Source organism: Chrysochloris asiatica, unplaced genomic scaffold (genome assembly GCF_000296735.1).
Source record: "Chrysochloris asiatica unplaced genomic scaffold, ChrAsi1.0 scaffold00067, whole genome shotgun sequence".
Classification (NCBI taxonomy): Eukaryota; Metazoa; Chordata; class Mammalia; order Afrosoricida; family Chrysochloridae; genus Chrysochloris; species Chrysochloris asiatica.
The window spans coordinates 5,058,106-5,072,872 of NW_006408585.1; the positions used below are offsets into that span (position 1 = coordinate 5,058,106).

Sequence of the window (14,767 nt, forward strand, 5' to 3'; positions counted from 1 at the left end):
ACCCAAAGGTTCTTTTGGCTGTTACTCTGTTCGTTCAGTAATGCTGGTAAGTAAAATTATAAACAAAAATATAAGCCAGAGGCTAACTGGTAAAGAAATACAATGCTTCTTTATAATTATTATGATATGCATTTATTCTATGGACTTCTATTCCAAAAAAAAATAGTTTCCTTCTTTATGTAGAATAAATTAACTCCATAGGATTTTATGGCATCCTGGTGTGGCGCTGTAGGTTAATGCACTGGACTGCAAAGACGGTTTGAAAGGCAAGGTCAGCGGTTCAAGCTCACCATCTGCTTCTCAGAAACCCAAAACGGGGTTGCAATGAATCAGAACCTATTCAACAGCACCAACAATAGGCTTTTGCAGTATGATCCATTTCTGTAAGATCTCTGGATTCATCGTGCTATTTGACCCTTTGAATGCCTTCACCCAAATTTGTTTCCTATTTTTATTTCACGGTATATAGTTCTGGTATAAGGCAAGGTATTTGTTGTTGTTGCTAAGTGCTGTTGAGTTGGTTCTGACTCTTAGCGACCCTGTACAGGGTTTCTGAGGAGAGACTGGTGGGTCTGAACTGCCGACCTTGCAGTCCAGTGCAGTATCCTGCAGTGCCACACGAGGTAATAGTAATTATAAAAACCAAAACTCACTGCTATGGAGTAGATTCCAACTCAGTGACAGTACAGGGTTTCCAGGACTGTATCCGTATCTCATTATGAGAACACAGTCTCATCTTTCTCCTATGGAGCAGCTGGTGGGTTTCAACTACTGACCTTATGGTTAGCGGTCCAGTGTTTATCCTACACCACCACTATGGGTCTCCTTAGTGACTATCAAGTACTGCTAAATTATGAAAATCATAAAGGTAGTCACTGATATTTAGTTATTAATCATAATCAGAAATGGAACTCACTTCATAAGAAAAAGGAAGTCATCTTACAACTATGATAAATATTTAGAAGGTACACAAAGATAATCCAAGAAAGGTATAAGGGAGCACGGTAGTTCTGTAGGGTAATCACTGGACTGAGAACCACAAGGTCAGCAGTTTGAGCCCACCAGCCGCTCTGTGGGAGCAAGATGAGCCTTTCTGCTCCCACAAAAGATTTAGTCTTACAAGGATGCTATGAGTTGGAAACGACTTGATGGCACTTAACAACAACATAGGTATAAAACTAAGACTGCCTGTGTTGTCACACTTACGGTAAAAATCTGCCCTCATTTATTCTAAAGTATATAGGTAAATAGAAAGGTGACATGAAAAAAAACAAAGGGACAGCTCAAAACACATTGCCACTAGATGGCAGCATTACAAAGGAATATACTGTTTCTAAAACCAGTCTTAAATTTAACTAAAAAATATTTTAACTGATCTTACACAATTTATCAGGAGCATGTGGTTCTATATGGTAGGAAATGGACTGCAAACTACAAGTTTGACAGTTTGAGCCCACCAATCGCTCTGTAGGAGTAAGAGGCTTTCTGCTCCCGCAAAGATATGCAGCCTCAGAAAACCGATACAAGACTGTTATGTGTAGGAATTGTGACTCAATGGCACTTAACAACAATACATAGGTTATAAAGAGTCCTTGTGGCACTGTGGGTTAGGCTGCATTCCAAAGACCACCCAACACCTACTTCACAGGAGAAAGATGAGGCTGTCTGCACCTGTAAAGATTTAGTTTCCGAAACCCTAGGAAGCAGGTCTCCTCAGTCCTATAGTCTACACTTAAATAAAATTCCCACATAATTCACTTTCCCCGTCACTATTCAAACATTTATATGCCTAATAAGCCTGGCATTGTTCTAGATATAAACATGAAAACAAAACATGGTCTTTTAACCAAACATGTGGCTTACCTAGTATTCTTTCCAAACTACTTATGAAACACTGTGTTAATTGAGTGTAGTGACAGAAATCTGTGTAGAAACCAAAGAGGCTGCCCCTAACCAGAAAGAATGGTGGAATAAGGGAAAAAGCCGCTTCTGGGAGATACTTAATGAGTTGAATATAAAAGAGAGCCAAAGAGAAGGCAAGAGCATTTCAGGAAGAAGGTACACCACAAGCACAGACAAGTAAGAGCATGCTCATTCTTGTCCAGGTAAAGACTCTGATGTGGCTGGCAGGGACGCAGTGTGACGTGGGGAGTAGAGAGGGAGGACGGTGGAAAAGTTGGCAGGAGGATCAGATTAGTGATATATCATGTTAATATGCTTTGAATTAATCAGATGCCAATCAGTGTTTCTCAATCTGTGGTATTTATATTACTAAGGAATTCAAAAAATCAAATATAAACAGAATCATTTTCCTAGAATGTAAATTTTATTCATATTTGAGGAAGAAAGGTAAAGTTAATTTAACTTTGAAAATTACAGTCTATATGCAATATGAAGGAGTCTTTGCAGTTCAAATCCACCAATCGCTCCCTGGAAACCCTATACAGGGTCGCAACAACAAACTCAGTGGCATTTAACAACAACAAAGGAAACTTTGGAGTTCTGCTGTGGTGCTGTAAGATAAGCATTAGACTGCTAACAACATGGTCTGTGGTTCAAACTTACCAGCCATTCCTTGAAAACCCTATACAAGAGTGAGTCGGCACTGAATTAACAGTGCTAACAAGAAAACCTTTGGTACAAAGGAAAAATTACATAATGTACTGTGTATCCAAAAAACCCAACTATATTGTATACCATTTTATGTTTTAAGCTTATTGAGGACAAGGATTAATTAGCCCTATCAATTAATACAAGTTAGTATCATGAACGTACTTGTGCCTTCGAGTCGATTCCAACTCATAGTGAACCTGTATAGGGTTTTCAAAGAGCGATTGTTGGATTTGAACTCTTCTGGTTAGTAGTCCAGTGCTTATCCAACAGTGCCACACCATGAACATACTAGTTACACAAATAAATTTGTTCAATGAGTTAAGGGTAAATTAGTACAGTAAACAATAGCTGCTTGTGGGGGGAAAAAAAAATTGGGTCGGAGGAGAGAGGGAATGTTAGAAGATAGACATGTTAGATTTTCTTAAAATTGAGCATCTACCTCCCATATCCACCACTCGTCTGTCAGTTTGTTGTACTGTGGTGGCTTGCATATTGCTGTGATTCTGGAAGCTATGTCACAGGTATTTTAAATACCAGCAGGGTCACTCATGGTGAACAGGTTTCAGATGAGCTTCCAGACGAAGACTAGGAAGGAATGACAAACTACTTCCGAATATTCAGTCACTGAAAATGTAACGAATAGCAGAGAAACACTGTCAGATATAGTGCTGGAAAGTGAGCCCTTCAGGTTGGAAGACACTCAAAATGCAACTGGGGGATCATGTTTGGTAGGGTAGAGGGTAAGAGAAAAAGAGAAAGACCCCCCGAAAGATGGATTGGCAATATGGTAACATCAATGGACTCAATTGTGGCAACAATTGTGAGGCTGGTCCAGGATAGGGCAGTGTTTCATTTTGTTCTGCATAGGGTCGCTAGGAGTCGGTACCAACTCGATGGCACATAACAACAGTAACAACCCCCCATATGTGAGTTCTCAAAGCTTACAGATATGAGAAGTTATTGGAAAACTTTCTAACCAGAAAATGACAGTCAAATGTTGATGTTGTTAGGTATCAAAGTGGTACCAACTCATAGTGACCCTATGCACAACAAAATAAAACATTGCTCGGTCCTGCACCAACTTCACAATTACTGCTATGTTTGAGTCCATTGCTGCTGTCACTGCACCAATCCATTTAGTTGGGGTTCTTCCTCTTTTTCTCCAGCCCTACATTTTATCAAACATGATATTCTTCTCCAGGGACTGGTCCCTCTTGACAATATGTCCGAAGTATGCGAGACAAAGTCTGGCCATCCTGGCTTCCAAGGAGCACTCTGGCTGTACTTCATCCAATACAGATGCATTTGTTCTTTTGGCAGCCCATGGCACTTTCAATATTCTCCTCCAATTCCCCAACTCAAATGCATCAGTTCTTCTACAGTCTTTCTTATTCACTGTCCAACTTTCGCATGCATATGAGGTTATTGAAAATACCATGGCTTGAGTCAGGCACACCTTAGTCCTCAAGCTGACATCTTTGCTCGTCAACACTTTAAGAGGTCTTGTGCAGCAGACTTGCCTAATGCAGTACATCGTTAGATTTCTTGTGCTGTTTCCATAAGCACTGATTATGGATCCAAGCAAAAGGAAGTCTTGGACTACAGTCTTTTCTCCATTTATATGGATGTTGTTTATTGGTCCAGTGGTGACAATTTTAGTCTTTACATCGAGGTACAACCCATACCAAAGACCGTGGTCTTTGATCTTCATTAGTAACTATTTTAAGTCCTTGTAGCGTAGTGGTTACAAATCGGGCTGTAAACCTTAAGGTCAGAAGTTCGAAACTACCAGCTGTTCTGTGGGAGAAAGATGAGGTTTTCTACTTCCTTAAAGATCTGCAGCCCTGGAAACCCTGTAAAGGGTTGCTATAAGTCCGAACCAACTCCACGGCACATAACCACCACCAACCACCACTTTCAGCAAGCAAGGTTGTATCATTTGTGTATAGCATGTTTTTAATGAGTCTTCCTCCAATCCTGATAACATGTTTTTCTTTGTATAATCCAGCTTCTCAGATTATGTGCTCAGCATAAAGATTGAGTAAGTATGGTGAAAGAATACAACTCTGCTGCACACCTTCCTAACTTTATACTATTCAGTGTTCCCTTGTTCTGTTCAAACTGCGGCCTCTTCATCTATATACAGGTTCCTAATGAATACAATTTAAATGTTCCAGAATACTCATTCTCCTCAATGTTGTCCATAGCTTGTCATAATTCACACAATTGAAAGCCTCTGCACAGTCAATGAAGCATAGGTACACATCTTTCTGGTACTATCTGCTTTTAGCCAAAATCCATCTGCTATCAGGAATGATATCCCTTGTTCTACACATCCTCGTCTGAATCCGGCTTGAACCCCTGGCAGGTCTCTGTTAATGCATGTTTGCAACTGTTTTTGGATTAGCAAAATTTTATTTATACGAGATATTAATGATACTGTCCAATGACTTCTGCACTCCACTGGGTCACCTCTATTTGGAATGGGCAAAGATATGGACCTCTTCCAGTCAGTTGGCCAGGGAGTTTTCGTACAAATTTCTTGACATAGATGAGTGAGTGCCTCCAGTGCTAAATACCAGTTTGTTTAAAAGATTTCAACTTGCATTCCATCAATTTCCAGAGCCTTGTTCTTTGCCAATGCCTTCATTGTACCTTGGTATTCTTTCTTCAAGATCATTGGCTCTTGATCATATGCTACTTCTTGAAATGAAATGCTGAACGTGTTCTTCCCTTTTGGTTCTCTAACTCTCGGTCTTTGCACATTTTGTTATATTTGACTTCTTCTTGAGCTGTTCTTTGAAACTTTTCTAGACAGTCTAACTGTCCAACTCAAAACTGTATCTGAAAGACTTCCTGGAAGATAGTGGACTAGGCAAACACACTACACAGACCCTCTACTACAAAGATGTTGTTGTTAAGTGCTATCAAGTTGGTTCTGACTCATATTGACCCTGCATAGGTTTTCTGAGGAGCGGCTGGTGAGCTTGAACCACTGACCTTGTTGTTTAAACTGACCTTGTAGTCTAGTGCGTTAGACCACATGAAACAGACACTGATGAAATTTTGGAAGCCCTGAACTTTACGGGAAATGTTAGAAAGTGGATTGTGTGCTCACTGGGAGGACAGGTTGAGCATTACCATCTTATAAAGCAGCTCTGGTAACATAAGATGGCCTGGAAAAATGGATTCAAAAGCAACTGAAAAGGTATTATAATTTTTTTTCATGCTCCCCTGGTGACCAGAAGAATGGACAGCTCCTACCTTCATCCATCCCAGTGCAGAAGACCCTGCTCTCTAGAAGTGCGGAGGCACACTAGTGTGAGGCGGGGCCTGCTGCACCACTTAGAGTCTGGATTCAGGCAGACACAGCTCCAGACCTACAAAACCTGTAGAGCCACCAGACCAGCATTTAACCAGTCACCCTGCCCCCAGCTGTCCTGTGGTCCTCCTAATAGTCACTGAAACCAGCTCCATCAACGGCCTCCATGAACTACTTCTGGATTGAGTGCTCTGAATACATTTAACACTGAGGCTGATTAAACAATCTATGATGGCTATGGAAGGGAGGGAAAGGGGAGTGAAAATTATTCACAGGCTAGAGGGCAGACATGTTAACATGGTGACAGGGCAGGCAATATATAACAAGAGGGCCGTAAGCAGAGGAAAGATGAAGGTAACAGAAATTGGATATGTGAAGAATGCAATAGTAAAAGTGAACAGAGGTAAATAATATTAACTGATGCTACATGGAGAGGATTGCAATCATTGTAATGAAACATAAATGATTTGCTGAATGTAAACAAAACAAAAACATATTTGACTGCTAAAGTTGGTTGCCTTCACTGATTCCTATGTAATGGTTTTGCTAATTTTCTAAATATTTTGTTGTTAAGTGCCATCAAGTCAGTTCCAACCCATAGCAACCCTGTATAGGGTTTCCGAGGAGCAGCTGGTGAGCTTGAACCACTGACCTTGCAGTTCAAATGGTTTTGCAGTCTGGCGCATTAACCTACAGCGTCACATCAGGGCTCCAATTTTCTAATATAGCCAAAGGAAAATGTGATTCCCACCCTCATTTTAGCTCTATTACTTTCCTTTCTTCCTAGCGTATCCCAATACACCTTATAACTTCAAGTAAACTACAAAAACAATTCCTCAAAAAACCTTGGGTGTCTGTTCTGTCAAGAATACTGGTTGTTGTTAAGTGCCATGGTGACCACCATAAAATACTTTCTCAGCTTTTTTATCTTCATATTTCTAAAAACTGACACCAGTAATAAAGCAGTCACAATGTATAACAGGCACTTTCTAAACTTTAGTCCTCACAACAGCCTTTTTAGGTATAATCCCTACTTTATAAATATGTGAAACTAAGAAAAATTAAGAACCAGTCCAAGGTCACATGTAATTACCAGGTTTGAATCCAGGATTATTTCATTCAATAATCATGTCCTTGTCCAATGGAGTAGGGGATTACGCTCCACTTTACACAACAATATTGTTTGTCTACTTTGTACTATAGCTACATTTTCTCACAGCATTTCAAATTAATCTTATATGCTGTTGACAGTGACTCTGTAGAGAGCGTTTTCAAGACTGTAAACCTTTGAGGGAGCAGAAACCCTCTTTCTCTTGCTGAAAGTGGCTGGTGGGCTTGTACCACTGACCTTGTGATTTGCAGTGCAATGCTTATCCTACAGGACCACCATGCTCTCAAGTTATATGTTATTAGGTGCTTTGGAGCCAGTATCAAACTCATAGTAACCCTATATAGGGTTTCCAAGGCTGTAAATCTTTGGGGAAGCAGAAAGCTTCCTATTTTTTCTCTTGTGGAGCAGCTGGTGGGCTCCTACTGCAGTCCAGTGCTTATCCTATAGTCAACAAACTCTCAAACTTACGTTATTACTAAGTGCTGCTGAGCTGGTTCTAACTCATAATGACCTTATACAGTAGGTGTCAATAATGATGAAGAAACCAATACCTAAGGAGAAAAACTAACATATCTAAGATCATTTGAATTTAGGTAGCAGAGTCAAGATTCCGCAGTACAGCTGCTGAATTTATGCTTTGAAACACTAAGGTATATTCCCTTGTAATAGAAATGGGACAAATAAGCAAACAATCGCAATAGTATAATAAATGTTATGACAAAGGTAATTATGGGGAACCAGTGTAGTTTCTTCTTGAAAGGGATAAAGAAAGGTCCACAAAGGAACCCTAGATGTTGTAGGTAGTGCTTAGGTATATGCAAACGGACTAAGATATTAAATCCCTGTAGAGAGTGCTCTAATTGTAGGCGGTTACAGGCCTACTTAGGAGAAACAGGACCATGAAGTAGCTCCTCTTTTCCTTATGACTAATTTAAGTGAGCAGGGGCCAGATCATGAATATCTTTATTGGCCATGCAAAGAGGTTTAGATTTGATTACATTGGCCTATTTTTATCCCACCCATTTAAAATGCCCATTTTAGATACATAAAAATCATCTACCTATAATACTTTTATGAACAAAATGTGTGTGTGTGTGTGTGAGAGAGAGAGAAAGAGAGAGAGAGAGAGAGAGAGATGAAAGGGAACATTTAAAGCTTTTCAACAGGAGAATAACATGATCTGATTTTCACATTAGGATGTCCAATTCTGGCTACATGGATGAGAGATTAAAAGGGAACACAAGACTAGAGCAATAGTTTAGCAAAAGGTAAAATGAATTGAAGAATATAATGACAGGAGTGTAAGGGGGCAAAGAAGGCAACGGACTATGAAATATTCAGTAGATACCATCTATGAGGGTGCATCGCAAAGTTCTTGGAGAAATTACACGATCTTTTCATTGTATTCTTCCATGAATTTTTTGAAGACTTCTTGTATAAGATTTAGAGAATAACAGGTGAAATAAAAGCTAAAGATGACTTCCCAACGTTTGCTAGGGTAATGAATGTGTTGCTAAGTGCTGTCAAGTTGGCTCCATCTCATAGTGACCCTGTATATAACTACAAAACAATGTATGTTCCAATGCCATTCTTAAAACTGTTAGGTTTGAGTCCATTGTTGCAGTCACTGTGTCAATCCATCTTGCTGAGTCTTCCTCTAATTCACTGACCCTCTACTTCCCCAAGCATGATGACCCTTTCCAGGGACTAGTCCCTCCTGACAACATGTTCAAAGTATAAGAGTTGAAGTATTCTCATCATTGCTTCTAAGGAGCATTCTGGCTGTACTACTTCTAAGACAGATTTGTTCTCCTAGTAGTCCACAGTAATGTTACTATTCTTCATCAACACCATAATTCAAATCAATCAATTATTCTCTGCTTTTCCTTATTCACTATCCTGCTTTCACATGCATTTGAGGTAACTAGAAATACTTTTGAGCTCCTCACAGTGAAATCTTTGCTCTTGAACACTTTAAAAAGGTCTTCTGTAGCAAATCTGCCAAATGCAGTATATCATTTAATTTCTAGACAGTTTGAGCACTGTGCATCTAAGTAAAATAAAATCTGTAAATTTAAGCTTTTCTCCATTTATCCTGATCTCATTTACTGGCCCAGTTGTAAGGACTTCTGTTTTCTTTATATTGAGTTGTAATCCATACTGAAAGTTTGTATTCTTTGATCTCTATCAGCAAAATGTTTCAACTCCTCTTCACTTTCAGCAAGATTGTGTCCTCTCAGATTATCAGATTATTTGCTCAGCGTAGACTGATAAATATGGTCAAAGAATATGAGCCTGGCACACACCTTTCCAAATTTTAAACCTTTTAGAATCGCCTTGTTCTGTTTGAATGACTCCCTTTTGGTCTATGTACAGATTTCTTATGAGCACAATTAATTGTTCTGTAATCCCCATTCACTGCAATGTTACCCATAGTTCATTATGATCCACACAGCTGAATGCCTTTGCAGAGTCAATAAAACATAAACATCTTTCAGGTATTCTCTGATTTCAGATAAGATCCAGTTGATATCAACAACTCCACATCCTCTTCTGAATCCAGCCTTAACTTCTGGAAGCTCCCTGTCAATGTATTGCTGCAACAATTTTTAAATTATCTTCATCAAAATTTTACCTGTATGTGCTATTAATAATATTGTTGGATAATTTCCACATTCTATAGGGTCACCTTTCTCTGGAATGAGCACAAATAGGAATCTCTTCCAGTTGGATGGAAAGTTAACAGTCTTCAGAATTTCTTGGCATAGACTAGCAGGTGCTTTCAGTCCTGCATTAGTTTGTTGAACCATTTAAATTGGTATTCAGTCATTTTCTGGATTCTTGTTTTTCACCAATGCCTTCAGTGCAGCTTGGACTTCAGTATCATCGATTTACGATCATATGCTACTTGAAATGATTGAGTATTGACTGATTCTTTCTGGTACAGTGACTGTGTATTCCTTCCATTTTCTTTTGATGCTGCCAACAACGTTCAATGTTTTGTCAATAGAATACTTCAATAGTGCAACTAAAGGCTTGAATATATGTGTTGTTGTTAAATACTGTTAAGTCAATTCTGACTCATAGCAATCTTGTATAGAGTTTCCAAGAAGCAGTTGGTGGGTATGAACTACCAACCTTGTGGTTTCCAGTTCAGTGCTGATGCTACAGTGCCATACCAGGAGTCCTAAATGTATACACAGTACTGTAATTAGCCACAACAAAGAATTTAAGAGGAAAAGCAGTTTTTGATGATGACATAGTTTAGGGGCAGCATTTGAGGTATTTACTTTATAATACAAAAGCATAGAAAGTGGGTAATTAAATATAAATAGTTAAGATACATTTGGGAAATGATAATAGAAACTATGGACCAGAATGCTCTCAGGGAAAATGTGTAGGATGCAGCGATGACCAAAGACCTCTTTTTGTCTACAACCAAATGCAATCTAGCCTTTTCTCAGACTATGCACTGAACGCTTCTGAAATATCTTTCTTTCTTTAAGTACACAAATCCCTTAAAGGAAAAAAGAATTAATATTAATATTAATATACATAGTAAGTGTCCTAGAATGTTTACAAAGTTAATTTTATGTATCTGAGCTCCAGAATGAGTACTTTTATTCAATTTAGTGGAAAGAAGCACGTCATTTACAATGGAATGTTCACTACAGTGGTCATTTAAAAAAAATACCGTGGTGGTGGTGGTTGTTTAGTACCATCGAGTTGGTTTTGACTCAGAAAACATGTAAAGGATTTCTGAAGACTGACTGGTGGGTTTGAACTGCTGACCTTGCGGTTACCAATCTAGTGCTTATCCCACAGCGCTACACCAAGGCTCCATAAAAATACCCTAGACAACCTATAAAATAAATGGTATTTTGTATTTAATTTACCTTTCATCACAATAAGAAAATTTCATGTCCAGGCTGTGACGGCTGAGAAACGTCTTACTATCTAAAGGAATTTCAATATTTGATGGATGAGGAATTGGTTCACATATCAGCACCAAGCAAGTCATGGGTGGTTTCTTATAGCCACACTGAGATTGGTTACTGTTAGTTTCATATACATGAATATGGCCTGTACAATGAAGCACCTATAAATGAAGACACAAAAAGAAAAAGTAATTTTTCAAAATTTGTTACACTAGCAAAAAAAGCCCCAACAAAATAAGATATGTCGTTGAGTCTCACATGACAAGTAAGCTTTGATAATACTCATGGTCATAACAGACTAACTACTAAATATTCTAATAACATATAAATAACATACTACTCTACTCCCTAAGTATTACAAGTTAATCTTTTTTTAAAATTCCCCTTATAAGTCTGGGCTACTTTTTAATACATCTGATCATTATTGCTAGACCGGTAGTTCTTTCTGCTCTGGTGACTTTAACAATTAGCAAAGCAATGATAATTACTTTTATTAAATGTTACTGTTTGGTGAAGGAAAGGAATAAAAAAACATTTGAATTAAGTCATTTAGTATAATAAGGATAGGAAGGAATACATTAGGTAAGTGTGAGATTAGACTTTAGTAATAAATTCTCTAATTTTTTTACAGTTTTACAAAAATGTTTATACAAATTCCTTTAATCTTGATTTTGGTCAATCGTTTTCATTTATTTTTTAGATTTACCTTTTTGAATCATGCTTTTATAGGTTTTGTTGTTGTTGTTTTTTAATATTTTGGGGAACCACACACAAGTTAGTTAAAAGTCCAAATGTTAACTCTTCAAATGTCAAGAAACAACTATTAAGTTTTCTCTCACAGTTCAAATAATAGTTGGGATGTCAGTATGTATGACTTTAACTCTAAATCAAATCTGTCACCACTCTTAAAATCATTCTTACTTACCTTCCATGTTGCAGACTTTATGTTCATAGTTCTCCCCCGGCTAGTCAGGGTACACTTCATCCTGAGAAAAAAGCTTCGTTGTGTATTTTGCTCTTTACCCTTTTTCACAGGGCCTTAATAAAAGCAAGAAATAAAGTTTAAAACTACAATGAACTATACACACTTGATATTAAGAATAGCAAAATGCTCAGCACCTAGGTGTTGTTCAGTTACATTTTTCAGCAAGAACACCATGATTTACACCCCTTTTCTCGCTCTAGTACATCTGACCCACTCAAAGCAGTAACAGTGGTTCATAACTACTGTGATTTCCTGAGCGGGTGGGAGCAGAATCCATTAGTCCAACAACCATTAATCATTTCATATTCAAGCCAGTAAACTTGGTCAAAATACAGAGGAAATATTAATAATACAGTATGGGTTCACCCTATACCTGTGTTATAAATGATATCCCAAAAGATTGCTTCAGTAAACTCATTCTACCCTTTATTAACAGTGTTAGTGCAATTTGTAAAAGGCACTCCATATATTTATTGAACTTTTAAAATAGCAATTTCATTTTTAATAGCAAATAACATTTTTATTTATCTGATTTTCCCCTTATACCTCCCTGTAAAGCAGACTTTGTTACTAGGAAAAATTTTATGTTGGATTGCTTATCCAAAACTAGAAATACAAATCAAAGTTAGAATTAACTTAAGTCTACTCCAATTCTAAACTTCACTATGATTAAAAAAACAAACAAAAAAACAGATTAGACACCAGTAAGTAAGCCAACAGCAACTTGGTATATTCATTAGTCAGACTGATTCAAAACAAATAGAAAAGTTTTCTTTATTTATGGCTCGGACTAGATACTATAGGCCATACAAAGATGAATAAGGTACAATGTCTGTCCTGAAGAAGTTAAGAATCGAATAGATGTATTTTTAAGTCCAACAACAACAACAAAGTAGTCTTTAGTAAATGCCCCCAAAGACTGAGACTAATACCTTTAAAAGGACCTTAAGAAACTAAAATAACTTGTAGTAAGGAGTAATTACGAAGGCTTCTTAGAAAAAGAAACTTTAGAATTTCAAGTAGAGATGGGTCATCACATGGGCATTTCAGACAGAAGAAGAGAATGAAAAGCAAGGAAGTTAAAAAAAAAAAAATGCGTATTTTCAGCTGCAGGATAAATATAAACAGATTCTAAGACAAAGTTAGAAGGAAAAGTTAGGGCTATAACTAGTGAGGGGCCTTGGGTCAAACTGAGGAGGTCAGACTTAAATATATAACATGGAGCCCCTAAAACTGCTACACTGAGAAAAGAGTTAAGAAGGCTAATCAGGAACTCACATAACAACCTAGTAGCAATGTGTTAGAATCAGAACACAGTTATGGTAACGAGTAAGGAGCTCTGGTAGCATAGTGGTTACGAATCGGGCTGTTAAGCTCAAGGCCAGCAGTTTAAAACTACCAAATGAGCAGCTGAGCCAATACCAATAGTAGGATTGAAAATAAGGGTAAGTAAAGAGGCAAATGAAGATGTGGAATCTATAAAACTTGAAAGCTTGATAGGAATAAGAAAGGAAAAGATCTGGAGGTTTTAAGGCTTAATATAGTGAAAGAAAAATGTTAATATGACGTAAATGAACAAACAAAATCCCAAGTTTAACTAGAAATGGTTAACTAGAAATGCTGTTGAAAATGTTTCTAACTCAAATAATGGAATTAGGAAAGTAGAGGGCAATCCTGGTATTTATGCACATTGTCTGGGACTACTTAACTAAGGATTGAATTTGCCTTTCTTAGGAATTCTGGTGTAATGCTGTGGGTTAATGCACTTGACTGCAAAGCCAGTTTGAACTTCAAGATTGGCTGTTCAAACTCACAAGCTGCTCCTCGGAAACCCTGCATAGGGACTCTCTGGGTTAGAACTGACTCAACGGCACTAAACAAGAACCATTCCAGTGTGGATTTTAAAAAGCTGTTCCAAGAGCCATACTAGTTTGGTGATGGGGATAGGTATGTGTGTGGTGGCAGTACACACACACATAAACTCCTTGAGATATTCTCAGTCCTTCATAACCTAAACTTGAACTGGACTGACCTCTCAAGGGCTTGAAATACAGACACTCAAATAAATTTAAAAACAAAAACCAAACACAAGATTAACTGAAAAGCACTAGCATTTTCCTAATGAAAAACATTTTAAAAACTAAATTTTAAGTTCTCTAAAAATAAGTCTTATACAATAAAGTCTAAAGCATATTTATCATTTAAATGAAGGAATAAAATGACTATATTGTGTAAACATAGTGCATCATCAAAATGCAAAAGCCACACTTTTCTAAAAAAGTGAAAACCTGTAGTTTGGTTTCCCAGAAAAAATCCATTAACTACATTAAGAATTATTTTAAAAAATGTTCATGTACTATAAAAAAGAACACTCTGATCCAAAACATACATTTATAAACCATATTAAGTAGACCACATCTTATTCAGTGGGCTGCTAACTACAAGGTTAGCAGTTCGAATTCACCAGCCACTCTGTGGGAGAAAAATAGGTTTTCTGCTCCTATAAAGATTTGCAGCCTCCAAAACCCTTCAGAGTCACTATGAGTGAAAACAGATCTTATTTAGAATACATATGTAACATTATCAATATCATTATGTTAATAATAATATTAATACAGTAACTTTATTGCCCAATGCTAATAGCCATCCATATTACCCAGGAGCCAGTTAAGTATAGCTTGTAGGCTGTATCTTACCCATGGGATTCATAAATATATGAAGCCCTTTATAGGAAGTATGCATAATGCATATTTTATGAAACAGCAAAAAGATTAAAATTTTATGAATCATTGTTTTCT

The 14,767-nt window shown here is 37.4% G+C and overlaps 1 protein-coding gene across 5 annotated transcripts in view; it reads right to left on the reverse strand.

Annotated features, from left to right (window-relative positions):
• HIF1A (hypoxia inducible factor 1, alpha subunit (basic helix-loop-helix transcription factor)) overlaps positions 1-14,767 on the reverse strand; it is a 66,033-nt gene that overhangs the window by 15,508 nt on the left and 35,758 nt on the right. For all 5 annotated transcript variants that reach the window (XM_006864578.1, XM_006864576.1, XM_006864577.1 and 2 more), the window contains 2 exons: positions 11,910-12,022; positions 10,943-11,145 (listed from right to left, as the gene is read on the reverse strand). In XM_006864578.1, the coding sequence (XP_006864640.1) occupies positions 10,943-11,145; positions 11,910-12,022 (316 nt within the window). The remainder of the gene's footprint in view (positions 1-10,942; positions 11,146-11,909; positions 12,023-14,767) is intronic.